We start from the raw sequence: 27,335 nt of genomic DNA, 5'->3' as shown, positions 1-27,335 counted from the left end.
GTTTATAACCTAACATTAGCTTTTTACCTCTGACAATTGCATTTAGGCTTCAATAATCATGATGGTGTTCATTTGTGGAGATGATCTTGCCGAACAAAACGTGTAGGTATCATAAACGTTTGTTTGCCACAGAGCTTATATTCTGCAATTATCCAAAATCCAATGGAAAATTTGCATAGGCTTTTTGAAAGGGGAAACCAGTGCTAACCTCCGAAAAACATAATCCTTGAGCCACTCCACTGATTTTTAAAGAAAACACGCCTTCCAAATGCGCATATTTTCTTTAAACATCACCAAAATTACACCATTTATCATAGCAAGAAACTTTTAAAACAAAATTATGGTTGGATTTTCGAATTTCCATGTGTCCTTGGGCACATCATGTGGAATGAGTGCTTCCATCAGGGAACAAAACTTAAGCAAAATTGAGCCTGAGACTGTGATATTTCATCAAAATCACCTTCTTTATTGTCATTCATTTAAAACTTGGCCCAAAATAAACTGTTTGCACAAACTAACCAGCATGCACGACATAAGTGAAAAAAGCAAGGCTTTCTTTTTTTAATGTCTTTAAGTTTCAACCTTTGACTTTTAAACATCGAAGGGTAAGACTTAAAAATCTAATAACTATTTTTTTTTTTTGTTAAGGGAGGGTCATGCATTTCCACTAGTTACTCAGGGAGGCTCAAGGTAAAATATGTGTAGCTTCAGGGAGGGTCAAAATTTTGAAAAACAAAAACAAACCTTAAGTCATAGCCCAGCCACCGCCTCTGACAAGTTAAGAACACTCCCTTAGCCCTATTAAGTAAGCAATGAATAGGTTAACTGGACGGTCACCTGCAGTTTACAGCCGATGAAAACCGTCAAGACCTATTTAAAGTAGGTATTATTTACTCAGCAACACCTTAAACAGATATAACATTTGACATAATCGACGCAAACTAGAAGTAACGTCAGACCAGAGTAACGCGGTACCGTTACACGGTCCCAGAGGTTGGACGGGGGGGATTTGGGGATAGATGCAGCCCCATCTCCCGGCCCGGCGGCCCCCACCTCTGCCTCTGCTTCTGGAAAGTTTTGCTCGGTCCTCTCTCCGGGGATAACTCCCAATGACAAACCATGGGCGTCTGCAGAGAAGGTGCAGAGGGAACACCAGCCGGGACATGGGATGCCTCATAGATAGACATGCCTAATGACGCAACGACTTTACTCAATACAGCTTGAAATTGTGAGGGACAGGATAATACTTGCAGGGTTTCCTACGTTTCCTATGACCAAAAGAAGGCTGCGGACTCGGGAACTGACAGATATAACGTGACAGGCGCACAGACCCTCTTCCGACTTCTGGAAACAAGCCTCTCCGGACACCAGGGACCAACAGATGCAAACTTTCAACATGGCATACCTTCTGTTACTTTTTCTACCTTGTGTTTTCAGTATGCGGGCGGTAAGTTTTAACCATCCTACTCACCTTTGTGTGTATTTTTCATCCACTTTGCGTGCGCAAAGAGCAAGAAACAGTGCAACAACTTCTTTTCCCTGATTACAGCGAATATTAGTCCCTGGGAATGAAACAGTCATCTCCAAAGAGCCATACAGGGAGAGCAGGAAAGGTAGGTTTTACCTCAGTGTTCTGTTTGATTTAGAGGAGAAAAGAGGGAGGGGGATGCACATTGAACTGGCAGTGATTGTGATATATATTCAGCTGCAGTAACAGAGAAAGTTATTGTTGCAACATGAATCTAAAGCATGTGGGAGCTAGTGTTTGTATAGGTCTGTGACCTGCCTTGTAACAGCATGATTTAACTATCTGAGGAGAGGATCATGGATTTACTGTTCTCTGATCAGAGCTGTGTGCAGAGCCAAAGGAGTCTTTGTGTGTGAGGTGCAGGGGGAAACCGCACACATGTTTTTTCAGACACTTTCTGATTTCACTCCTTTGTGTTTTGCCCATCTGTGCTCGCTGAAAGTCACTAACAAGCTGTTTTTCTCTCTGTTGCCAGTTCTTACTACAACAGGCAAGGAATGTAAATTCCCATTTCGTCAGGGTGGAAGGATTCATCATCACTGCCTCACCATCCTAGCCTCAAAACCATGGTGAGTCTTCATTAGCCAGCCCGTCTGGATCTCCTGTTTTGGTTACCCAAACAATCACTAATGTGTGCATAATCACACAAAGTTACCACATACCTGGCAGGTAGAAGTGCTGCCTCGTCACATTTGGTTTTGCTCTGACACTCACTCACAAACCACACACCTCGTCTACATCACTCTCACACAGACAGCAGGTGTTTCATCACAGCTGTTTGTATGACTTGCCCTAAAATTGGCATGACCTCCAAAGGAACAAGACACTGATATTTGCCATCAGTGGTAGTGCAGTAATGGCAGTGATTTGACGAAGGGGCCCTAATGCAGCGTGTAATTTGGTTGGGTAGCTGCACCCAATTACAGCTCACAGTAATTAGGGATTTATGCAGCTGTTTCATCAGGAAACATAATGCAATTTTTAATTAGGTAATGAGCTAATTTGCCTTAATAAATTGATCATTGCTGAATCGCTGGTGGGCCTTGTAATCACTAGAACATCATAATTTAGACTTAATATAACCAGCAGTTTTTTAAAGGTGACTTAAAACAGAATGTAGAAAATCTGTCTAAAACGGACAGCCCAACTAAAAGAATTAATATCAGTTTAATTGTGCAATATATTGAGAGTATTTTCACTGCTTTACCTTAACGTCAGAGAGTAATTTCCAAGGGGAACTCTTCACAGCCAGACTCCATTGAGAAAAACAGTGATTTAACACTGAAGAAAACAGGAGCTGCTGGTCTACTGCTGCTTCAGTCATTTAGTTTGTTTGCATTTTTGTGTGACTGGCATATAAAAGGGTTAGTTTCGGATTCACCAAAGTTGCACAATAACTCAAACTAACTAACTAATCAAAGCAGGAGTAGAATGGCAGCTCCTGTGTACAGTGAGCTAAAATGACTGTTTTTCTCAATGGAGCCTGGTGACTTTGACCGGAGTACAGATGGGAAACTGTAGCCGCTAACGCCTTCCCCGTCGAAATGGGCTGTCTGATGTAAATGTAAAGCAGTGAAAATACTCTCAATATAGCATACACTTAAACTGATATTGATCTTTTAGGGTGGGACTTTTTTTTAGATGGCTAAAGTACTTTTTGTTTGGAAATTGCTTTGCTTCTGTGTCAAAACTGGGGGAGTGCCGACTGATATTTACTGAACGTGATCTGCTGACTAAGGATAAGTACCTAATATAACCCCACTCCAAAAAAATCCAAACTATCTCCTTAAACTGTGACTATGGCTGTAGTTTAAAACATATTAACTACTTGCAGTTTATTCTAAGGATGAATAAACAGCTGCCACAGTTAAACCATCATTTTTATTGCTTCAGATTGTGACACAGCAACAAAATCTTCTTTTTATTAGATTTTTATTTTTGGAAAAAAAAACATGCTGAAGGGCTTTCCAGTCATCATTCCTTAGAATTGAGACATGGCGGGTGCGTGCCAGCAAGTTGGAGCAACATGAATGCAATTATATATGGCCCAATGTGTCTGGTCCACCTACACATAAAGTTACTGCAGTATGACCCTGCGTGTTTTCGCGATGTGCTCATGAGCTCAGTGTCGACATAGGTTTGTCATTACGTACTGCAGATTCACTGAGCAACGCAGAAGAATGCTGATGTTACTTTGATTAAAGTGGTGGATGATTGACAGAGTTAGTGAGTGTTATGGTTTAGATAGATTTTCCTTTTTTTCTCACGATCAAACAGGCCTCACAAAGGACAGCATTTACGTCACAGATTGTTAGAGCAGCTTGTTAGTACTTGAACGTTCAAAGGATGTAATTTAGGGGTGGGTAAAATCCTCTCTCATGTAGTTCTATGTCACAATGTCAGTGTATTACACTTTCAGAATCAACTAAGAAACTGTTAATGGATAAAAAAACAGAGCGTTTTCCTTTTGGTACTAGAGCTAAATGCAAGTATCAGTGACATTAATATGTTGATGTATAACACAGATAATGTCTACCCATAGATTTTAATAATAACTAAATACCTGACACAAAGATGGCGCCTATTCATTCCAATGGAGTTGCTCACCTGGTGTGTACGCCAAGAAAGTTTTCTAGCTTCTGAATTTACTTCTGTGTGCAGCCTACTAAATATGCTCAATAGTGTTTCTCCCACTGGCCCTGCCTACAAGTTCCCACACGACTCATAGACTTTACATCGTGATGACGACACAGATCGAAAGTTTTACATGTGTAAAACCACCATGAAAGTGTCCTGTCAACAGTTTTACAGATGTCTCTTTTACAAATGGCAGCCTGTAGGGAAAATGCTTTCTGGGCTGCAGGGGAGTTTTTTTGCTGCAATACCGCGAGTGGCCACTGGGAATAATTAGCTGTAAGGTCGAACGGCTTTCCTGGGGACTTGTGTTTACCACGTTTAGACTCACAGGATGTAGACACTTAATGTATGTTACTGTTTTCAAAATCCCCGTCACTTCGTAAAACTAGTCATGCATAGCAACGCAAATCACCACACACAACAACAACCTCAAAGCTAGCAACCTACACGCTAAAACATCTTTTAATGTCTTTTTTTTTTTTTTGGTGTTTTCCTTCTTCTTCCCACGTGCAAATGTTCCACCAAAACAAGTTCCCAAACAAAACTATTTAGCAAGGGCACCATCGTTACATCATGGGTTTTGCACCACAGAGGACGATTGTGATTGGTTTAAAGAAATACTAACAACGCAGAGCTTTTTTTTGCTTAGTACAGGATTACGATGGGTTCAGCCAGACCTTTTTCCAGCACTGGCACAGCACTAAAACGAAGTGTGGAGATAGGTCTGGCTATGCAAGACTAACCATGTTAACTGTCTTAACTCAGCATTTTAGCATGCTAACATTTGTTAACTAGCACTGAATACAAAGTACAATTGAGGCTGATGGGAAGTTTTGTGGGTGTTTGATCAAAAACCAAAGTCTGAATGTCTGTTCCAAATTTCATGGCAATAAATCCAATTGCTGTTGAGACATTTCACACAGGACTACAAATGTCAACCTGCTCATTGCCTCAAGGAAGGTCAGGAAATGAAACAGAGTCATTAAAATTTTTTTTTCCCTGTAACCGTGAATGCTTGTATTAATTGCAGTGACAATCATGCCAAGTGGCAAACTGACCGACTGAGATTGCCATCTATAAAGTATTATCGCTAACTTGGCTACATTTTGCCATAAAGCAGCCCTACTCATTACTTTGCAGCGTTCTCCGTGATGGCCTTAGACATCCTGAGATGTTAAAGGTGGCGAAATCTCTGACAGTATCTCACGGTCATGTCATCATAGTGCCCTACCCTTATTTAACCGCAAATGCTTCTTGGATTTGTAATCCAGGTGACAGACTGATGACTGTATTATATTTCTGTCTCTTCTGTTGTAGGTGCTCCCTCACACATAATTTTGACCGGGATCGACAGTGGGGCTTCTGTGCAACAGAGGAAATTCAGCCAGAAGGTTACTTTACTAAACAAGTGCACAGTATTTCATCATTAAACTGTGTTGTTTATCTTCTAACTGTGTTTTTCCTCGTTGATGTGTTACAGTTGTTGTCCACACGTCACGCCGAATCACAGATCCATGTCAGGTGAATCCATGTCAGAACGGAGGCGTCTGCACGCTGATCCCACACAGACCCTCGTTTGAGTGCTCCTGTCCTGAGAGCTTCACTGGGACACTCTGTGAGCAGAGTAGGTGATCATTGCTCTTTTAGGACTGACAAGTATAATACCACTGTTTTGTTGTGTGTGTGTGTGTGTGTCCTCCATTCAAGTTTTTATTTTGGGTTTTTCAATTTTTCTTTGCCATGATGCTTATAGTTTAGTGTTTCCATATCATTGTACACATAAGACTGCTTACTGTCAATCACCTGATGGCCACAGAAGGAAACAGGAGGTCTCTGCCAGGAAATAATTCCTTAACACTTGTCAACTTATGAACTCTATCATCAGGTTCATGATATGTAAAGGAAACATGTGCTAACAGGGATATCATTTCACTCTGATAGCTTTTTTCCAGTCATGGTGAAAATTGAGCCTCAAAGTTTATTCTTGAACTCTGGAAAAAACTCTTTGACAGAATAATCTTGACTCAGGGTCTGATTACAGGACTTTTTTCAGAGCGTTGCATGGTCTTCATCAGCAAATGGAGTTGAGTTGGTTGAATTAAGTTGAATGAACATTGGTAAAAGACAAACTTTGAGTACTTGACTGCTACTTGAATCCAGTTTCAAGACCACTTTTTTGAAGTGTTGCGCTCGTCTTGGTCTCGGGCTCAGTTATAGAGTACTGCAGGGATGACTTTTTTTGTAGGCCCTGATTTCCTCAACAAAAAGCCTATGGGATTTTTTCCATTGGATTTTGGATTATTGCAGGAAATAAGTATGGCAAAAAATGTTTGTGGGTTTTTTTAAGCGTAAATTTAAATGCCAGAGGTAAAAAGCTAACACTAGGCTATACACTAACTACACTTTGGTTGCATGATTTCAATACCACCACCACAACAAGGCTGTTTTGGCGTGATGACGTTCTATATTCTCATTTAGCCACACAAAAAACGTTCAAAATTCACAAGGTGGGGTATTGAAGTTTTTTATATCGTAGAACAAAACATGACAATCTCTCAAGCTTGTGTTAACCACAGGCCTTATTTCAGGAATCTAAGCAAAAACCCAGTAAGAAAAAAAGTTGAGATAAGGGAAGTGTAAAAATGCTCATTCACTTCCACCTTTAAGGACTCATTCCTGCACCACTCTGTTGAGAAGTGGTCAAGTTGTTTCTGGCTGTTGTTTTGGGATCAGTTGCACAGAATGTTGCATGTTTCTACCAACTTGATGCATGTAAAAAATACACCTCCCTCCGCCCGTTCCTCTCTGGCAGTGCACCAAGTTTGCAAGCAACACTGGCTCTGAACTCAGCACAGTCTGCTAACAGAGCTACTTCAGCTAACTTTAGATGGCAAATTTCTGAGAGATCATACCACCATGATTAAATTTGACTTCTTCAGCAAAACTCAATTTGCTCTGGACTGGCTTTGACTTGGTCTCGACTGCCTTTGGACTTGGTGTTGACTCAGACTGGTCTTGGACTTGACTTGGACTTGATTATGTTGGTCTTGACTACAGCCCTGTGTGTACCACAAGTTCAATACTATACTGAGGTCAGCTGCAACTGTCTTCATTTGCTGATGGAGACAGAGATGTGTTTGAAAGCTTTGGCAAAAGCTGATAAGAAGAAAATTATTAGATTATTTTCATAGGATTATTATTTATAAAAGGATTAAAAAGCATATTTGATGTGACATGCTTTGCAGATAATGAAGTGCACATGGGTACTTTTTAAAGTCTTAATTTTACTTGAAATTGTTTTTGTCAAACTGTTATTTCTAAGATCAAGAATGAACTTTCATGCCCTCCTTGATGAACCTTCGCCTTTAGTTTCAGAGAACTCGCCTTTAGTTTCAGAGAACAAAAAAAACCCACACACACAAAAATGTATCCACTTAAAATGCATCTCGCAGAGCTCAGCCATCAAACTTTGCTCTGCACGCTCCATTGAGCTCCTCAGCCTCCTCTCACATTTCAACCTATTGCTTTTTATGTGTTGTGTCGGCTTTTACAGAGAAGTGCTATGAAACCGTACACCTGCGCCATTATGACATCGGAGAGTCTTGGGGACGAATTCACCTCCGTAATGTGGAACAGTGCACATGCGTGGCAGGGGAAATCAAGTGTGAGAGGGTTCGCTACACAAGTAAGATGGGCTTTCAGCTGTTGTTCTGCTTCAACTGTCTTGTTTTTGCTCTGGGGTCGGCTTTTGTTGAGATGATGAGAGTGAAACCCAAGACGGGAATGTATTTACAATCACTTAGACACTATTCACGTCCACAAACTGTGAGACTGATTGTCAGTTAGGTGAACTTTCTTTACTAGAAATTACCACATATTAGCTAAGTTTGCAGGAGCGCTTCATTTTTTAATACCTTACACCTGATATATTAACTCAAAATGTAGAATACTGCACTTTATGTAAAGATGTCTGTAGGTTTTTTTAATTTCACAAAGCCTTAAAAGATACAAGTGTCAGGTCTCCTCCCACCCTGGAGACATGCCTTTTCTCTTTGATCACAGCTCCATAGTTACAAGACAAACCTTGCCATGGAAGAATAGACAGATTATATGACTCACTGTGACTCAGGAATGGTGTTTTAGGACACACCCCATGGGTCCATAAGGTGCTTTCATCTCAATGGGGGGATGTTCGTGGGCATTTAACTGATTCCCTGGCATAAAAGCAAGAGGCACTAAGGTGGTTTCATGCTCTCTGAGCCGAAACTGTTTTTTGTCCTGACGGTAGGGGCTTATCTTACAGTGAAAACAAATCTGTCCTTTAAATAAACGCACCTGCATCTCCTTTGAATTGGCTTTCAAATTAAATTAGACTATATTTCCATTCCAAGTTAAATTTTATCTTTTGGTTTATTCGAACTACAGAGAAGACAAATTTAATAGCTAAAACAAGTTTGAGCACAGATAAAAGTTGCATCTCAGTGGTGAGATCTACTTTGTTCAACCTGCCATTCATGATTTTCTTGCCACTTAATGTCAGCGAATTGTTTCACATGTATTCAACCAGCAGACCAACTCTTTAGGGGAATATCTGTCTCTTTTGCGGCCGCTGTGTTTACAGCTAGTTATTAACTTTGTCCGTCTGGTGTCTGGTGGTGGGCAGGTAGTGAACATTCAGTTTCTCAGATCTTATTTTGTGTAACAGCCGCCTGCTGTGGCTGAACATGAGGTTGGTATGAGTGAGCAGTGTGAGTAAAAAGCCAGATATTTCCCTCAAGAGTTGGAGGAGACCAAAAGAGCCAAAAGAGAGTGAATATCTGAAAAAAAAAAACCTTAATGCAGGTTTTAACTATTTGAAGAACAGACATATTCCGTTAAATAGCTTACTGTGGAAATATACAGTATGTATGGTATAAACATGTGACCTGGTTTGCCTCAATGTGTCCAGTGTGCCCTTCAAACCCTTGTCAGAATGACGGAACGTGTCGACTGATCACATCCACCGGCAAGGAAGTGTGTAACTGCAGACGTGGCTACAGCGGTCCCTACTGCGGCCTCGGTGAGTTAAAGCAGCACTGTAGTGACAGTAAGTGATGTTTGTTATGTGTGCATGTTCATACAGCGCATGTGTGTTCATGCATGTGCTTTTGTAACAATGGTTTGATTAATGATGGCAGGTGAAGACATAAGAAAGCCACTAAACTTAGTGGTTGTAGCCGTGGTCGGGACTTGTTCCGACTGATTTTAGTGTGAAGCAAATAGATCTGTCATCACACATCTGGAAACTGTCCGATTGCATTCATATTGTTTACATACCTGTGTTGTGCTGCGGAATGGAGACTTGATTGAGACGTGTTTGTTTTGTGTGTTTGCGCCTGTGTGTGCATGTGTGTGCAGAGCCAGAGTCCGAGTGCTATAATGGCAGGGGCACGGATTACAGAGGGGTAGTGAACGCCACAGTGTCCGGTGCCCGTTGTGTGCCGTGGAACTCGGACCTACTGTATGATGAGCTCCATGTGGGCACGGTGGTTGCCTCGCCCCTCAGGGGCCTTGGCGAACATGCCTTCTGCAGGTGTGTGTTGAGACATCTGCTAATTCTGGCAGTAGATGTTGTGTTCATATTGTTGGTGCTACAGTGCAAACTGGCTTATCTTTAACACCAGATTTCCTTTTACTTTTCCCATGAATAATACTTTAAAGCTGCAATATCCAACTTTTTACCCTGGGCTCGCAAAGCTGCGTGCTCGTTGTGCCCCTTATCTGTGAAGTTCATGTTCCAACACTTGTCGCTCATGTGGCTGAGCCTCAGATGTAACTGGCAACAATAAAACCACCGTGAGCATTAAAGACGCACATGGTGAATTCAGCCTGTGTATAATAATAAAAAAAAAAACTTATCTCCCCCACATTCACTCTTCTTCCATTTCTTACTGCCTTCCTCAGTCGTCTTCGTTGCTATGACTACCCAGCGCCCATATGGCAGGCCCACAGCAAATGGCATGTGCCCCAAAACATCGAAGAAAAGCCCATTTCAAGCAAACCTGTGTGCACAAACATTCAAGAGTGTCTGAAACGCTCACACTCAAAGTTGCATATTGCAGCTCAGTGAAACATTACTCCTAATATTTAAAACAATTTGTATGTAAAAGCAGAGAAACTGAATCATTCCTCAGCCTCCACATTCAGAAGTGACAAAGCCATTTAGCTGTTGCATTGTCTTGAGTCACGTGTAGTGTTGAAAACAATGGCGCCGCACCTACACACACTCTGTCCGTTGTGTTTCTGTGTATGTGCAGAAACCCAGATAAAGACAAGATGCCGTGGTGCTACACGCTAAATGACGGCGCCATCTCCTGGGAGTACTGTGACGTCCCCTCCTGTGTGATGGCTGTGTGTAAGTAAACGGGGCACAGGAAAGGAGTTTTGGAGGTTTTTTTTTTTGTTGTCAGAGGGCTAATGTGCGTTGAAACATTTTGTCAGGCCAGAAATGTCATACACCCGTTTAATCACTAAACGGATTTATTGATATATTTTGCTGCTCTGCCATATGGTTAAAGCATGATATATCTGTTAGCTTGGCCAGGGGTGTTGTTAAAACAGTTTGTTTTTCCTCATTTGCCTCCACTTGGAAACAAATTCTTACCACCCTTGACTTATTATGCCTGCTCTTTCAATTAATTATTAACCTTATTTTTAGGTAAGTCAAAGCCAAATGAACATATTTCCTTATGCACCTTATGAAGGATTGCATTTTCATTTTGCTGTCCTTATCACAGGCCCCTATTTTAACATTGAACTCATCTTTATAAAGAGTGAAAAGCTGAGACTATTTACGAAGGCCACTTCATTCTATATCTTCATTCCCGCAGCCTTGATGATGATATGACACAGTCAGCGACATATTCAAAACAGCTCAACACCTCATTAAATGCCTCCACATTTAACTGGAAATCCAGTGTTTGTGATAAAAACAGAAAGCACGGAGAACACAGCTAATCTCTGTTGAGTCACGCCGCTCGGCAAAAGCCGAAATCAGCCAAGTTGGCTGGTTTTTGGCGGAGCTTTTTTGAAAACGTGGGCTAGATGTGATAAGGGGGAAATGAATCATGACTCACCGTGGATCAACATGTCATGTCAGGTGCAGCCAAATGTTTATGTGGTGAGTGGGATTTTGCACAGTTGGCTGTCTGTCATAATGCCAGGGGTATGCACAGAATCCACAAGCTTCTCCCATCTGCTGTGCTCTCCTCAAGCATATGATTTTTAGCATGAGGTTGCTCTGTTACTCTGACATTATCACCCTATACAAGAGCTTTTTATGCTTTTTGCAGGGGAGAATCAGCCAGTGACAAAAACGAAAATATTCAGAAGAGGTATTTAGGAAATGTGTTAACTCAATATTCTAGCTGTTAGACCTGTTTGTTGTGCTTTGTTGTAGCTCATAGTCGCAATTGTGCCACTAAGTTTGAAAGAATCATGCCCTTTAACTTGTATTTCTCACGCAGCTTCTGCGCGAAGGATTATGCCGTTTAATGTCCTGCCAGGCATTAAAAGACGGAGGCCCTCCAAGACTGCAAAGAAGCACGTGTGTGGGAAAAAGCACAAGAAGAGGTTATCGATTGCCAGGGGGCGGATATTGGGCGGAAACTCAGCTCTGCCAGGTACTCACCCCTGGATGGCAGCCATTTACATTGGAAAGTCAGACTTCTGCGCCGGCAGCCTGATCTCCTCTTGCTGGGTCATCTCTGCGGCTCACTGCTTCTTCCGCAAGTATGTCATGAGGGCACTTCAGCTGCAATGGATGCTGATATTTGTATTAGTGTCACTGCATTATTTTAACTATTTTCTGACTGTTGAACCTGAACAAGAGGTCGCAACTTCAAAGACTTTGACCTCTCAGCATCACAGCTTTACGAACGCGCTATATTTAGCTTGAGTTCGAGGAAAACCTAAAAACGTCTCACGCGCACATGCTGTTTACATGCAAGTGCATACATTACCCTTTTGATGTCAGTAGACAGGCATGTGTTGTCATGTTCGAGTTCAAAGATCCTCAGCTGAAGCATTACATCATGGGATTAGACATTGCTAGACAGGAACGGAGGTGCGCAGAAGACATTTTATCTTCAGAAAGGACACAGTGTGATTTCTGCAAGGCTTCTATTTAACATACTGTTACTGCTGAAAATGTTTTTAAAGTAGAAGAAGAGTGCTCTGTGTTCCTGACACCCTGCAGCACAAAAGTGTCGGGCATAATGAACATTTAGCTGTTAATAGAGACTTACCAGCAGCACTCAAAGTGCCAAGAGATCATTAAATGAGGTCTAACATGGAAAGGGTTGATACTTTGGGGAGCATAAAGTGCTAGACAGAAATCTGCCATTTAGATATTAATAGTTCTTGTGCAAACGTGAATTTTGAATTAATGGTGGTGCTTCCCAGGGTTCATCCTCTGGGGATCATCCATAGCGAAGTTCAAGGAAATTCAGCAGGCAGTTGTCGAGGTAGCGTGGCTCTGAACTAAAATGTTGGACAGACAGATGGAATATTATGGGTACCATCGACTGATAATCGTGTGTCTTCCCAGCCCTCTGAGGTCGCAGATTCGAGTGGTGCTCGGCCAGCAGAGATTCAACGTCACCGATCCCAACACCAGGACATTTGGAGTGGAGGATTACATCTTTCCAAAACAGTTCTCAGTGTTTAACCCAACACTACACGACATTGGTAAGCATTAAGATGCACACACACACACACACACACACACACACACACACACCAGTGACTCACATAAACTAGGAGACCTCCTGTCCCCATTCAGAAACACACAAACTCACTTAAGACCCCGGTCTGCATGCACAGCTGTGCGTCACTGAGCAGCTGTGTCCCTGTGCTCCCCCACATTCACACACACATTCACACACACACTGACTGCTGGGCGGAGCAACACAGTCTCCAAGTCTAGCACTTGTTTCATTATTTGAACTCCACTTTTTATCGCCTGTTTCATCATGTTGCGTTTCTTTTTGGCAGTTCTGATCAAACTGGCGAAGCAGGACGGGCGGTGTGTGAGGAGAACCCCGTTCATCAGACCCATCTGTCTCCCAGACAAAGGCATGGCGTTCCCTGATGACTACTGCTGTAGTATTAGCGGCTGGGGACACATGCATGAGAGTGAGTGATGAGGAAATCATTGCAGTATCATCAAGACGGCACCTGTCTACATTCATACACCAGAGCAGACAGTTTTTTCAGTATGGGTAGTGGAGCGCCAATAAATAATTCACTTGTTTTTGTATTGGACTGTCAGAGCAGAACATGTGTTGGTTGCAATTTAGCTTCATGCACTTGTGTGTTGTATGCATAGTGTATGCAAATCTATCACTGCACTTGTGCATGAAGTTCTTCCAAGGTTCTAAGAAACCACTAACTTTTAATAAACAGATGATTTAGTAAATTTGGAGAGCTGAAAAATGTCTTAGCTAGTGAAGACGGTGCTAGATAACATCTGTGGCAGCAACTAACCAAAAGCAATAACCTATAAATGGCTTTAGGTTCAGGGCTGTAGCTACCATTAAGGACACTGAGGTTATGTCCTTTTGTGGGAATTTTGAGGGGTAGCAATGGATGTATAAAGAGTCCTGGATACAGCGTTGGAGGTGGGGCCCTGAAAGTTGCTCAGCTGGTGCAGGAAGCCAAAAAAATTCAACTTCCCAGGATAAAAATGACCTGGATCTTCCACATCCATGGGACCATAGAGCAAGCACACTAGAGACTCTGGCTGGCCGAACGGATAACCTCCGGTTTAGGCCTTCGCTAACTTGAATGGGGTAAAATAATTTAATCATGCAGCTCCCCTAGACTGTAGAAATGTTATCAGACAAAATGCATCAAATCTCAATAGTGAAAGAATCATTTAGCCGGTGCTCAAAAAAATAATCCACAGATTTACAGATGCCTCTTTGACAATGTAAGTCTATGGGAAAAAGTCTTTCTAGGCCCGATGGCATTATGTGACGGACCTGGAAGTTGTAAATCCAGTTTGGCCACGCTGTCAACATGGCTTCAAAGACTGATAATTTCCCAATATGTTTCTTGGAAAGAACAACATATTTCGGTATTAATTACAGGGCAGTTATTCTAGTTAGAAATTAGTTTGTTGTGTTTGTTGATTTTTCACTTAAAGGCCCTGCACACCCTCACAGGTGTTTTCTGTTACTCTGGCTAGGTAAACCTTAAGTGAGGTTGAAATCAGGTGGAGCTATGCTGGAAAATATATGTTGTCATAAAGTAAGAACAACAGTGTAAATTATTCCACCCTGAATGATGACAGAGCTCACATGAGAGTGAAGTGATTTCAATAAGCAGAGTCAGTCTGAGCCCACACAGTTCTAATCAGACATTAGTGGAAGCACCTGTGTGGGTGGACTGTGGGTGTGTTGGGGCCTTAAATACAACGTGTAGACAGTGTAATTGAAAAATCAACAACAAACTGACACATCCAAACAATAGTAAACATTTAGATTTATTTTTGGTGTCCTGGGGGGGCTTGGCGTTGGCCCTGTTCAGGTAATAAGTCGACTTTGTTGTAATGTAATGAGATATTTGTGCTTTATTTTGACAGAGGCAGAAGGTTACTCTAGTCTGCAGGAGGGTGGAGTGAGACTGATGAATCATGGCACTTGTAGGGAGAGTTACGGTAACCATGTCACTTCTGACATGATCTGCGCGGGGCTCAACGGCTGTGTTGACGCCTGCCAGGTAGGAAAACATTTTGAAAACAAATTGAAAGCATCCTAATAAATTCATTTAGTCTGACATTATTGGCATGATGTTTTGTAATTTTAGTCAGATTGTGTTGTTTTTATGATTGTTAAAGCTAAAATTTCCCAATTTGCATTGTTATTTAAAAGCATTGCAGTTAAAGGGATAGTTCATATTTTTTTTAAGTGGGGTTGTATGAGGTATTTATCCATATACAGTGTATTACCTACAGTAGATGTTGGTCGACACGTCTCCAGTTTGGAGAAGCAGACAGAAGGACTCACACAGCAGCTGAGCATTGTACTGCTGTGGACGGGGACAGCAGCAAAACATATTTTAGCACCTAAAAATATCAAATTCAGCTTACAGTGTATACTGTATTGAGAATATTTTCACCTCTTCACCTCAACGTAGATAGCCCGTTGCAACACGGAAGCTGTTTTAGCTAGCTGAACACAGGAGCTGCTGCTCTACTGCTGCCTCGATCAGTTAGTTTATTTGTGCTACTGCGTGACTTTGGTGAATCCGAACTAACCTTTTTCCTGCCAAAGTCACACGATAACACAAACTAACAGACTGATCGATGCAGCGGTAGACCAGCAGCCCTCTTGTTCAGGGATGTTAAATTACTGTTCTTCTTACGGGAGGCTGGCTTTGAAGAGAGGAATATCAAGGCTTCAGTTGAGCAAATTTTGCCCCTAAAGAATTTTTTAGGTAACTATAATACATTCTGTTTCTGCCCCCATTAACGGCAGTACATTGCTTAGCTTTAATGTCGGTCGTCCTGTCTGCTTCTCCAAACTGGAGGCGTGGTGACCAACATGTACTGTTTGTAATACATTGACTGTTGATAAATACCTCGTACTACCCCACTTCAAAAAGTCCAAACTATCCCTTTAAGTGCCAGAGCAGTTGTGTCAACCATTGCCTATTTTACTCTTCACTCTCAACAGGTTATATGTCAGCATTAGCTTTATCAGTTGGCTCCGTTAGCTTGTTAATAGCTACATCTGGCAGTTAATAGGTGTAACTATGAAGTAAACTTAACTTTATGTAAAAATTAGTTTGTGTGATACACCACATTTTAATTTAGTGATGCATAAATCTCCACTTAGTAAATTCTTACCGTAAAACAAGTTTAAGTTTGCTTTATGAAGAGATAGGGGAACACTCTGCTGTTTTTTCAGTCCTGTTGCTCGTGAGTGTTGGAAGTTACGACTGATCATAAAATGTTCCAGGGAAAAATAGACTCCTGGAGCCCACGTCATTGCTGACCTCCTCCCTTGGCTCTGAAAGGGTCGATATCAGAAAGTTGACTTGAGGTATCAGAGTAACGGAGCAGCATTTAAGATGGCAGCAGGGGATTCTCTTGAGTGGAGACTACCTACTCAACCTGCAGTGTAATAACATTTAAGCTCCTTCCTCTTGAATTAAATGTCTGATTCAGTATCTGTTTACCTCACAGGTGGTGTGATTTTTACAATATATTAGGTTTCAAGTGTGTGACTTAGCTGTTTGTGTGACTCTGCTTTGATCTGTGCATCTATGTTTATGTGTGTGGACTGTATCTATTTTTTTTCCCCCATGTTTCACCAGGGCGACTCCGGGGGCCCTCTGGCTTGTGCGAGGAATGATGTCAGCTTCCTGTATGGGATCATCAGCTGGGGAGAGGGCTGCGGCCGCTCTGGAAAACCCGGTGTTTACACTAAAGTGGGGAACTATATCGACTGGATCAATTCAGTAATCAAACGCAAACCAAAGGCTTCATGAATGGACATGACCTGGACAGTAGCTTTAATATGTGAGATATTGTACTATATTGTATTTTAACTGATTTTATTTTTATTGCTTCTGGAAGTTTATAGATCATCTTTTTTTAACTGTGAAACATTTAGTGACTGAATAAACCTTTACTGACTTGATAAGGCTGTGAGTGTTGTTTAATTAATTTTAGAGATCATAACTGTAGGTGCACTTTTAAGCTTTTTCCGAAGCTATCAACCATACCACACAGAATCTCTCTCTCTACAGAGAGAAAGTTGACCATCACAACAACAATGGCGGACTCCCCAGCTCTGCTTGTGCTGCTCACCCTATTGAATTTATCAACGCTTCCCCATCATAGTGTAGATTTACTGTAGCAACTCCACCTCATCGTCCGTCCAGACAAACATTTGTGCAGTTGCCATTTTGTTTGTTTATACATTGCCGCTCTGTAGAAGGAAGCACAAGTGTCACACCACCAACTACTGGCCTGGCATGTATACTGCAGCGTTTTTGGTCATTTTTGCAGATCTGTGTGCACGGCGATTATTATCAAAACTTTTTTCAAAACAAAAATGAGAAATGATTCTGTTTTCATTGGATCGTTTTTGTGTAAACATGGCCTAAAATTGCATGTTCCAGTGCTTAAATTGTATGACATTAATACTAGGTGAGAGGGAAACAACATTTCGATTCTCTGTATGTCCTGCACATATAGCAAATTGACAATAAAAACGTTTTGAACTTTTTGAACTTTGATTATCTGGGGGTGTTAGTCCGTCTTTGAGAAATTTGATTTAGTACAATTTCAGTCAGACTAACATGTTTACATTTTTTTTTTCTATAATGTCTTGTGCTGACTGACAAAGCAGCGGTATTTGTGGAGTTTGGAATAACTCTTTCAGTAGTACTTTGCTTTAAAATTCACATTTTCTGAGACGTTTTTGTGTCTTTATTTTTTAAACCAGTGTTTGTGAAGAAACTTCTTTAAGGTCTAGTGTTTAGGAGTTAGTCAAACTTCTCCTGTGTTTCAACTATGTAGGAGGACTACAGTGGCCGATGTGAAAAAATGGGCCAGCGTTTAGTTTGTTCCTCCTGGGCTACTGTAGAAACAAGATGGCGGACTTCATTCGAAGATAATGAAAAAAAAATCATATTTCCAGGTGATTAAAAACTAATGAAAAGATTTTAATAAATATAACATGGGCTACCGTTTCTAACAACATATGCCTGTAAATCCTACACACCGGACCTTTAACTTCCAGAAATGTAAAATGTCGCATTTGTAGTATGAGAAGCATGTGATGTTTCCTCCAGTAGCAGGTGGTGTAAACGAGCCCAGGTGGCAGCAGCATGGTCTGCTGGCCGGTGCACAGACAGGCAGGCAGACAGACAGATAGTGGTCATGCCATTTTCCATGTGGCTTGCTGGGGGCGAGTTTGCGCCCCACTAGCAGAGAGAGCAGCTATTTTGAAAGTGACCCCTCATTCAGGCAGCGACCGTGCAGCTGTCAGGAACCATGACTGAAGATGACGGATTCTGTTGTCGTGGAGGGATATGCCAGACTCAGAGATGGAAAAAAGGTGTTTTAGCGTGCCTGTGTTTGCTGACGGATAGTAATTCAACGCACTTTGAATGTGTGCTCACAACAAAGTTTGTCTCTACTTGTGTTTTCTCCCACAGTGGAAAACTAGGTGGCTCGTTCTCCGCAAGCCGTCGCCTGTAGCAGGTAAAAACCTCCTCGTTACACAGCTGAACCTTGTTTCTAATAACTGTGACTTATCTGTGAAGCATTGGGTAAACAATTAATGCGCATGTTAGCTGCGCCACAGTGAAGGAAGCTAGCAAGTTAAACATATCAGGTGCTATCCTGCATGTCGTCCAGCTGTATGGACCCTGCCTGTGTTAATGAGGTTCGTATATTCAGATTTTAGGCCTTGTCTGTGGGCTCAAAGGGTCACAAAAGATTCAGACCTTGTGAAATAAAATAGGAAAGACTTCTAGATACCTGTGTGACAAAACCGTGCACGAGAAATTACAGTAATATAGTAGAAAAGGTTTGTTTTTGAAGAAAATAACTAAAATTTATGGAGAAACAGCGAGGTGACCCAAAACCTAATTGAAAAAACAACTTTTTTTTCTGAATATCTGAGCACAGATTCAAAGTAGAAGGTACAAGTGAATTTTTAAACAAGTGATTTTAAAGTGCAAATGTCTGCCCTGATTTCGGCTGCAAAAACAGGGTTAAATTTTGCTCCTGTCATTTTAAATGTGTCCTCATGTGTATTCATTTCCTTGCTTTGTGGCTGTACTCTGTCTAACCTCACTGCTGACACATTTGATGTTGACATTCTCATTTTTTTGTAGATGCATCACTGTTTTTCTACACACTAACAAGCCTTTCTCATTTTTCAAACGCAGATATACACCCACAGTTGTGAAAATATTTCTAAACATGATTCCACAAGCTTTAAAATTGTATTGAATCTTATTTTAGCGATTTTTGAAGTTAATAACCTAAAGACAAATAGTCTGGGCCCTGCTGTATTTTTAGATGCACCTTGACTGTGCTCTTAATGAATTTGTACTTGTTATTCAGTCACATCTGAAGAGGAGGCTTCAGCTTGTATAAAACTGAGTCTGAGGCTGTCTGACACCTACCTTGCCTCTGGCCTTTTTTATGGATAAGAAACAAGGATGAAATGTCTGTATTGCATTACACAGAAAGGTTTCTTGCTGGACAGCTTATCCTGCTCTACAGGTTAGACTGAGGTTGACTGCTGCTGCTCTTCAGATTTTTGATGCCAGTGTTATCACAGCTGTCTGTGCTCATGCCTCAGTTATGTTGGTTAAGAAGTGTGTGTGTGTGTGTGTGTGTGTGTGTGTGTGTGACTGAGCAGGATGCACACACACAGTTTTGTTTTGTCAGTTGACACTGATTGTTTGAAGGTGCCAAAAGACTACAGGACACGACAACAGCTACTGTGTGTCAGAATGCATCCTGTTAGTATTTGACAGTGTAATTAATTATGAGTTTTAGCTGTGTTCCCAGTTATTTTCAGAGAACTGATACGTCTAAAAATAATACAAAAATGAAATGTTAAATGTTCTTAGGCACAAGATGTTATTTTTCTACTCTGTGACTCCTCCAGACTGCCTCTTGCTGCTGGTTTTCAAAGACAAGTCCGACAAAGCGCAGGGAAACAAGGAGCGGGTCAGTGTGACCTTGGAGGAGATCTGCGGTCTGGAAGTGGGACAGTGGTATGAAGGTGTGGCTTTTACTCTGGCCATCCTCTGCCTAAACCAGGCTGCTATACTGGGCTTCGACAGCAAGGAGGCCCTGCTGGCGTGGGACGCCCGCCTACGATACTGCCTCGGAGAAGGTGAGGAGATCCGCCTGTGCTTTGGTTTTTATGTTTTGCTTTCCTGGCGTTTCCCTTCCAGTGCTCGCAACCTTTCGAGAAATCTGAATCGCTCTAAATTTTACAGAATAATACCACATTAGACCTCACTGTTCTGTAATAAAGGCAACTCTCAGCAAGGGGAGAGGTTCATCCATCATGCTGGCAGGTTTCAGTGTTTAAAAATTCTCTGCAGCCAAAGAGAGATACCCTGCAACTTGCCAAACCTGTGCACAGAAACAAGAGTTTTAATCACAAGTAAGTATGTATGCACCTTTCTATATGAAGATGTCAACAAAAGGAAGACTGTAAGACAAACAAACTGCCATCAACAGCAGTGATGATGCCAGCCAAACAAAGCTTATAGATGCAGTTTAAGGTATGGTTTGATTTTAAACCAAAGAACAAGCATTACAATCTTCTCAGATGACCTTAGAGTGCTGTCCATAGACTGTAAAAGAAGTAGATGTAGCCAGCATGACATCATCTAAGCATCATCATCTAGTTTGGAATTTTGTTGTCGCCATCTTGGGTTTTTTGGAGCCAGAAGTGACCATATTTGGACAACAGAGTGGAGCTGGAGAGGAGCAGGGGTTGATGTGACTAAGAACCTGAGGCAACAACACATGCCCCACTGTACCAGCAACACATCTGCAGAAATAATGCACACTTTGAGGGGGTGAAAGATCTAAGAAAAGAATATGGACAAAGACTAAAACCAAGTCCACAGCTATTTAAATGTACACAGTGCGATAGATACGCCTTTAGCTACGCCTCTATCCTGATTGAGAGGTTGCTGTGGTGGAGACTTTCAGTCACAAGGTAGCCACACCCTAAAGTATACCCTGCTTTATTGTCTATATTACTCTAAGTGGGACCATAATTTACAAAATGAACATCATGCTGTATTGAAGAAGACTTGAAACTAGCAATTGAGTCCATAAACTCATGAGGAAAATGTTTATTGAGTTAATAAATCAAATGAGAAGAAGAGCCATTTTCACATCGTCTTTTGCAGTCAGTGGCGTTGCCCCCTGCTGGCCATTAGAATGAATGCAGGTTAAATGTGCTTGCAATGGCTTCGTTTTAAAGACCCAGAGGCTACATCCACTCCTTTTATATGCTCCTTGCCATGAGGAGAGAAGGGGTTGGCAGTTCATGAATACATTCATAGTCCTATGAAAGCCTTATAGGTGATGAGCAGAATCACCTGAGGCAAGTTGAATGAAGGCAGGGCGCAGGGTGAATGTTGCAGCAGGATTTTGGAAAAGCTGCAGTTTCTTGACTGATAATTAATGTAAGCAAGGGACCAACACCATACAGATTCATGCACTGATCAAAAGTAAATCCTAGCTTCCGTTATGACAGAAAAACACATCTGCAAGTGAGGAACAATTTTATGTCCGTGCTCATTTCGACTTGGTGAGATGCAGTTGATTGCTTGATGTGCTTTGGGTGTTTTTATTGAGGTTTCTGAATGGTTTTCCGAATTGCTGTCGGCCTTTTAGGCTTCTGTGATGAAAACAAAATGTAAAAACACATTCTCATTCATATCTAAGATATCAGAAGCTGTGAGGGATAAAAACAGTTGTAATAAAGAAGCAGGCTGGAGACGGTGACGTCAGTAGGAACTGTGGTGTTTTTACCAACTCTCTACTTCTGTTTGATTTGATAGTTGTGTGATCGACAAAAATTTACATTGCTGATTCGATACACGTAAAAGGTTGCAGACATTTCTTGAAAAAACTATGACTATGAGCCTATTGATACTTGGTATTAACAGGTGTCTTGGGTGATCCAATCCGAAGTGGACAGGGCTAAATACAAGTCTAAACGGGTGTAGAGAGACGAAGGGCTGTCAGTACGCTGTGTTCAACCCTGCAATTACAATTTTACTCATTGGGTAGTGACTGAAAGAATGAGATCGCGGATACTAGCCACCAAAATGAGTTTCCTCTGTGGGGTGGCTGGGCTCAGCCTTAGAGATAGGGTAAGGAGCTTGGAGTAGAGCCGCTGCTCCTTCACTTCGAAAGGGGTCAGTTGAGGTGGTTCTGGCATCTGATCAGGATGCCTTCTGGGCGCCTCCTGCTGGAGGTGTTCTAGGGACGTCTCACTGGTAGGAGGAACCAGGAACATGCTGGAGGGATTACATATCTATAGCAGATGAAAATGGATGCATGGCTGATGGATAATACAGTCTATAAATGTACATATAGAACTTCAAGGCTTCTGCTGGTTTAAAACAACAACACATTTGGTCTTTGCAAGCAAATGATTCACGTTTACTTGCCTATAGAGCAGGGAGGTGAGATCCGATCACATGTGGTCACTCGAGATGCATGTGGAGACGCGTTCTAATGCAGACAAACATAGACCTGTCCACTTGTGATTGGATCATCCAAGACGCATGTTGATACCTGGTATAAACAGGCTCTAAGTCATCCTATGGTCACATGCCTCTGCTCATCTCCCCTACCCACAACAGATCAGCATTCTTTGTGATGAGCACTTCTGATTGTCAGGGCAGGTCATTTTAAAACTTTCTAAAAGTTGATTACAGGTTACTGAGACTGAAGGCATGATGATGAGAATTATTGTGGTATTTATTTTTGTTCATACCTCCACGCTCATCATAGAATTAAAAGTTAAGTTATAACCAAGCATCAAGACGCAGCATGTATACAGGCTACTGTGTGGATCTATTGTATAGTTATGTAAGTGATAAACAAAGCAGGGGCTAATAATAGCGTTGGGCTGTTCAGCAGGTGGCTGGCGTCCAGCTGTATTTTAAAGCAGTCACTAATGACACTGTTATTAAACCTGCCTGTGTGGTAGAGGACATGGTGCTAAAGACAAATTGCATTGCAGTTGTCCCTTCGAATCTGGCGTGAGCGCGTGTGAAAACGTCTGCTCGCTTGCGTGGATGCACCTGTGTCTGTGTGTTCTGAGAGAGCTAGTTAAAAGTGTGTTGTCCTTGAATGAGTGTGTGTGTGTGTGTGTGTGTGTGTGTGTGTGGAGTTCGTCCAACCAGCAGAAATGTCACCTGCCACGCTGTGAGCTGAGGAGGGCCACTGTGTACAGAGCTATTGTTGCCTTGTGTGACACCATATGAATCTTTCTTAACCTGAGTGATGACACGACGCAGCTTGGCGACATTTCGTCGTCATCGGCTCCATCAGTCTCACCTGCTGAAGTAAGAGTCTTTGGTGTAGTGCTGCTGGGAAACTCCACACATGCGTTCAGTGATGTTCTACAAACTCACAGGCAGAAACACAAATGGAGTCCTCATATTTAGTTCTAATTTTACATCCAGTTTTCCTCATTGGTTTCTTATTAGCAACAGTACACAGGCTCAATTACACGGATGTTTGTGACAGGCTTTGATGGATTGCTTTGGGCTTTAGTTCTGAGCCTGCTGTGATGTCATTCTCTATGTGCAGCTGTTTCTCCTTTTTATTGTTGAATGAAATCAAATCCGTGCTGAAGTAATCATTTGGTGAGGACGCTGTGTTTTCTATCCCCTGTGAAGCCTAACTGCAGCTAGTTTGAGTGCGGGCTCTCTTCCACTTCATGTCAATGGATTCTGACCAAAATCCTGGCAGCTTGTTTCCTGTTTGGATCTTGATTGTGAAAGTGTGCAGCTCCTCGGTGAAGTGCAGCCCTGCAGTGAACCCTCAAGCTCATAAAGCATGTCTTAATCTCTAATCAGAAGGTCGGCGGTTCGACCCCTGGTCCCTGCAGTGTACAAGTCTAAGCGTCCTTGGGCAAGACACTGGCCGTGTTATTGGTATGTGAGTCTGCATGAATGATTTTCTGATGAACAGGAGGAACCTTGAATGGTAGCCTCGGTCGCCAGTGTATGAATGTGTGTGTGGATGATGCCTGCAGTGTAAAGCTCTTTGAGTGGTTGCTAAGATTAGAGAAATGCTTTATAAATGTAGTCCATTTGAATATGAAGCTATCACCATTGGCTAGCCTAGCTTAGCATAAAGACTGGAAACAAGGGGAAACCTCTAGCCTGGCTTCGTCCAAAGGTAACAGAGCCTGCCTACCAGCACCTCTGAAGTTCTCTTATTTATACTTTTTTGTGTTTTTATTGGGGCAGTTTGTCCATTGCAACCCTGAGTGAAAAAGCTTATTTACCGCTGTATGTATGAGTGTATACATTTGTATTATCTTAAATCTAAGGATATATGTCATGTATTTGAGATGGGCTTTTCAAGCCAAAATAGTATTCCATATTCACTGGGAACTATTTGACCAGTCTTTGAAGATGAACACTTGGAATGGGACTTTCTGTCTTGTTTTGCACATTCACTTCAACTCGCTGTAAACAACAGATTCAAGCTTCACCACATAAGCTGTGTGGTTGCATCTGCCAGTCATCTGGCTTCTCATTTCCACCACAGTACAACCACATTTATTTTCATCCATTCATTTATTATCCATAACCACTTATCCTGTTAGGGGTTGCAGGGGGCTGGAGCCTTTCCCAGCTGACATTTGGTGAGAGGCAGGGTGCACACTGGACAGGTCACCAGACTATCACAGGGCTGACACATTCACGTGCACATTCACACCTACGGCCAATTTCGAGTCACTATTTAACTTACCCTGCGTGTCTTTGGATGAGACCTATGACCTATCCCTAGTATATATGAGTATGCATATTATACATGTCCTTATTTGTCCATGTGTTTATTGTGTGTGACTATATGTTAATTATGTCAAACATGTACATGTGCAGGCTGTCAAGACAAGTATCTATCAAAGCTAATTTCTCTTACAATTTGTATTCTACATTGACAGTTGCTTTGACGTGATTTAAACTGTATTTTTCATTCCTGCAAACCTCAACGCCTCATTACAGTGAATGTTGTTACATCATAAAAATGTGCTTTCGATACTTCCTAGGCAGACTTTACAGGTCCAGTAGAGTATTGGAGAGCCACATCCAGAAAGATGCAAGTCTCTCTCCTGAAGTTTCAAGACTTAAGTTTCTATTGTTGGCTCTTCTACTAATTTCTCTGTTTGCTTAGTTCACAGATTCAGTGTTGGAGTCTTACCAGGGACCAAGTTGGAGAGTGGACCCGCAACTCTTCATTTGTGTAACAACCTAGTGGCTCTGGCCCGGGACGTCCCTCCTGTTATTATCGGCCACTGGAACCTTCCCGACCTGCGCAGATATGGGCCTGTACCCAATGGATTTGTGTTCGAGGGAGGAACAAGATGTGGTTACTGTAAGTTTATTACTCCTTGTGTTGCTGCTGTTATGCTACAGATGTGTTAGTTTAGGTGAATTGGCCTTTTAGCTATTCTGTGGCTCCATAAACTGGTATTTTATGTTTGGCAGATGGTTCCTCAGGACATCAAGATAATTAGTTATTGGGCTGAAACAGCACTCTTGTGTTTTGGAAGAATGAGGGATACTAAAGGAACTATAAAAACAGTTGTAAGGTTAATTCAATACCACAAATAACAGTGAGTGGTTGACAAAATGGGGGGATTAAAAAACAGAACATTACAGCAATATGAAGGCAGAAATCAAAGCAAAGTAAACATAATAGAAAAAGAGCACCAAAAAACATGTCTGACTCACTCTGTCTTCATCATTTCATGACATTAATGTCTCTTGAGCAAAATTCGGTCGCATCATTAGAGGCTAATAGCTCATTAAGTAAGTATCTAGCTGTGTTTTTCTTTTGTCTTTTCACCAGCAGACTGAATAATCCCCGGCTGTGACTTGAGATGATTCATGTGAAGCTTTCATTCAACAGTTTCTGTGGAAAAGAGGCTCCTTCTCAGTACAATAATGTCACGAGCAACTTAGAGTTAAATAAGGGAAAATGCTGTTGTGTAATTTTTGTCTGGGTCTGTTTTTCATTCTTTCACTTAGTTCCAGTTGAGGGAATCTTAATGCTACAGCGTACAATTATGTTTTTGTTTTTTACCTCCATAGCCTCGTGAGATGTGTTGAAGTACCCCGGGTGGATTTGTGGTTGCACATATGAACCCGTACATCTACTCATAGGAACCAGGAAAAATATGTATTTTTTTTGGTGAACTGTCCCTTTTTAAAGCAGTCCATTTTGGCTTCTCTGCTTGCTAACTAGTTTTCATGCACTCTTAATCCTAGCAAAGGGTGAAGGAAGCCAATTGTTGTGTCACCTCACGTTGCCTGTGTCTCAACCAAAATGTTGCACATGAACACACCGCAAAGACTAAAAGCCGACAGCCAACCACTACATATGTTCTGCACTTTAGTGAGAGGAAATAACTGCACACCAGCAGGCGGAAGTCTGAATTTCTCATTCAAGAAGGGAAACCAAAAGACCATCATGATGCTCGTTAGCCAGCAAGCACGTTAACAACACAATGCAGTGTTGACAGACCATAGCATATTTACTGTGCACCAGTAAAAAATAACACAAACAATCATGAAACGTTTCTGCTAAAGAGCTCACTGACTAAAGAAAAATAATCTTACCTTATGTAACATGTTTGTTTTGGTCTCACTCCCTCAAGACTTAAGCTGTTTGTTTACGTTCCTCACTTCCATTTAGCTTCTTGTGCACTGAGCTGGACTGCCAATCAGAGTGATTTCATTCACAAATAGGCTCCGCTGTCACTGATGCCGATTCAGCACGCTAAATCAACTATAAAAAGCAGACGAGGGGCAATGGTGCTGGACACAGTGCACCAACTAGGGCAACAGACGTTCACTGCCCTTACATCAGACTCAGGTCATTGTGAAACTGAAGTGTATCTGTGCAGGTGACCTATCATATCTGGCAGTTTGTTGGGTATTATGGCATTAATTGGAGTTTGACAGATTTACCAGTTTGGCCGATTGATCTGGGCCAATAGGACATTTTATAAACTACTGTTATCAGCTTAGCTTGGCTCTGATAGTGGCTGATGGCTGCGGAGCTTCCAACAGTCCCGCAAGGATGTACAACACCTACCCAAGCTTAAGATTGGAGGTGTTAAATGGATCAAGACGGAGCTGATCAGTGTGTATGGTGTCAGAGAACCAGGCCCTTTCTGCTGTGTGACTCTGTCTAGTGTATTGTTCTTCATTTTAACATGTGTTTACATACATGTTTTGGCTGGACTGCAGCAGTAGGTCCAGAGTTAAAGCAAAAGTGAGTCTGTGACTGAGTCAATGTTGCCACTTCCTGTGCCAGTTAATCAGCTATCAGCTTTCTCCTGGTCCAAACTATTGTTATTATATTGGCTTT

General features: G+C 41.8%; 2 protein-coding genes across 8 annotated transcripts in view; both read left to right on the top strand.

Annotated features, from left to right (window-relative positions):
* Nucleotides 1-868: 868 nt before the first annotated feature.
* hgfac (HGF activator) lies at nt 869-16,851 on the top strand. Of its 5 annotated transcripts, XR_004502959.2 has the most exons (16): nt 869-1,447; nt 1,550-1,613; nt 2,004-2,097; nt 5,483-5,556; nt 5,646-5,789; nt 7,719-7,850; nt 9,114-9,224; nt 9,563-9,737; nt 10,462-10,559; nt 11,497-11,538; nt 11,671-11,935; nt 12,753-12,892; nt 13,199-13,339; nt 14,790-14,926; nt 16,168-16,329; nt 16,526-16,658. XR_004502959.2 is itself a non-coding variant. In XM_033651677.2 (15 exons), exons 1-15 carry the CDS (start codon nt 1,382-1,384, stop codon nt 16,201-16,203), a joined length of 1,719 nt encoding a protein of 572 aa, XP_033507568.1. In that variant the 5' UTR covers nt 869-1,381; the 3' UTR covers nt 16,204-16,668. The 5 variants fall into 5 exon arrangements, 4 of the variants coding, with proteins under 4 accessions (XP_033507568.1, XP_033507566.1, XP_033507567.1 ...); XM_033651677.2 differs by having other exon boundaries at nt 16,168-16,668; XM_033651675.2 differs by lacking the exon at nt 16,168-16,329 and having other exon boundaries at nt 872-1,447; nt 16,526-16,851.
* A 1,159-nt stretch (nt 16,852-18,010) lies between these two features.
* The window catches only part of LOC117272635 (protein Dok-7-like), a 58,653-nt gene continuing 49,328 nt past the window's right edge, over nt 18,011-27,335 (top strand). Inside the window, exons 1-4 of one of the 3 annotated variants that reach the window (XM_033651615.2) lie at nt 18,011-18,276; nt 18,377-18,422; nt 19,846-20,076; nt 25,134-25,334. In XM_033651615.2, coding sequence (XP_033507506.2) covers nt 18,223-18,276; nt 18,377-18,422; nt 19,846-20,076; nt 25,134-25,334 — 532 coding nt within the window. In that variant the 5' untranslated portion in view covers nt 18,011-18,222. The remainder of the gene's footprint in view (nt 18,277-18,376; nt 18,423-19,845; nt 20,077-25,133; nt 25,335-27,335) is intronic. The other 2 variants (XM_033651614.2, XM_033651616.2) reach the window with 2 other exon arrangements.

The sequence above is a fragment of the Epinephelus lanceolatus genome, chromosome 22, assembly GCF_041903045.1.
Source record: "Epinephelus lanceolatus isolate andai-2023 chromosome 22, ASM4190304v1, whole genome shotgun sequence".
Taxonomy (NCBI): Eukaryota; Metazoa; Chordata; class Actinopteri; order Perciformes; family Serranidae; genus Epinephelus; species Epinephelus lanceolatus.
Note: the sequence above shows the minus strand (reverse complement) of the source record. Positions and strands in the feature narration are given on the sequence as shown.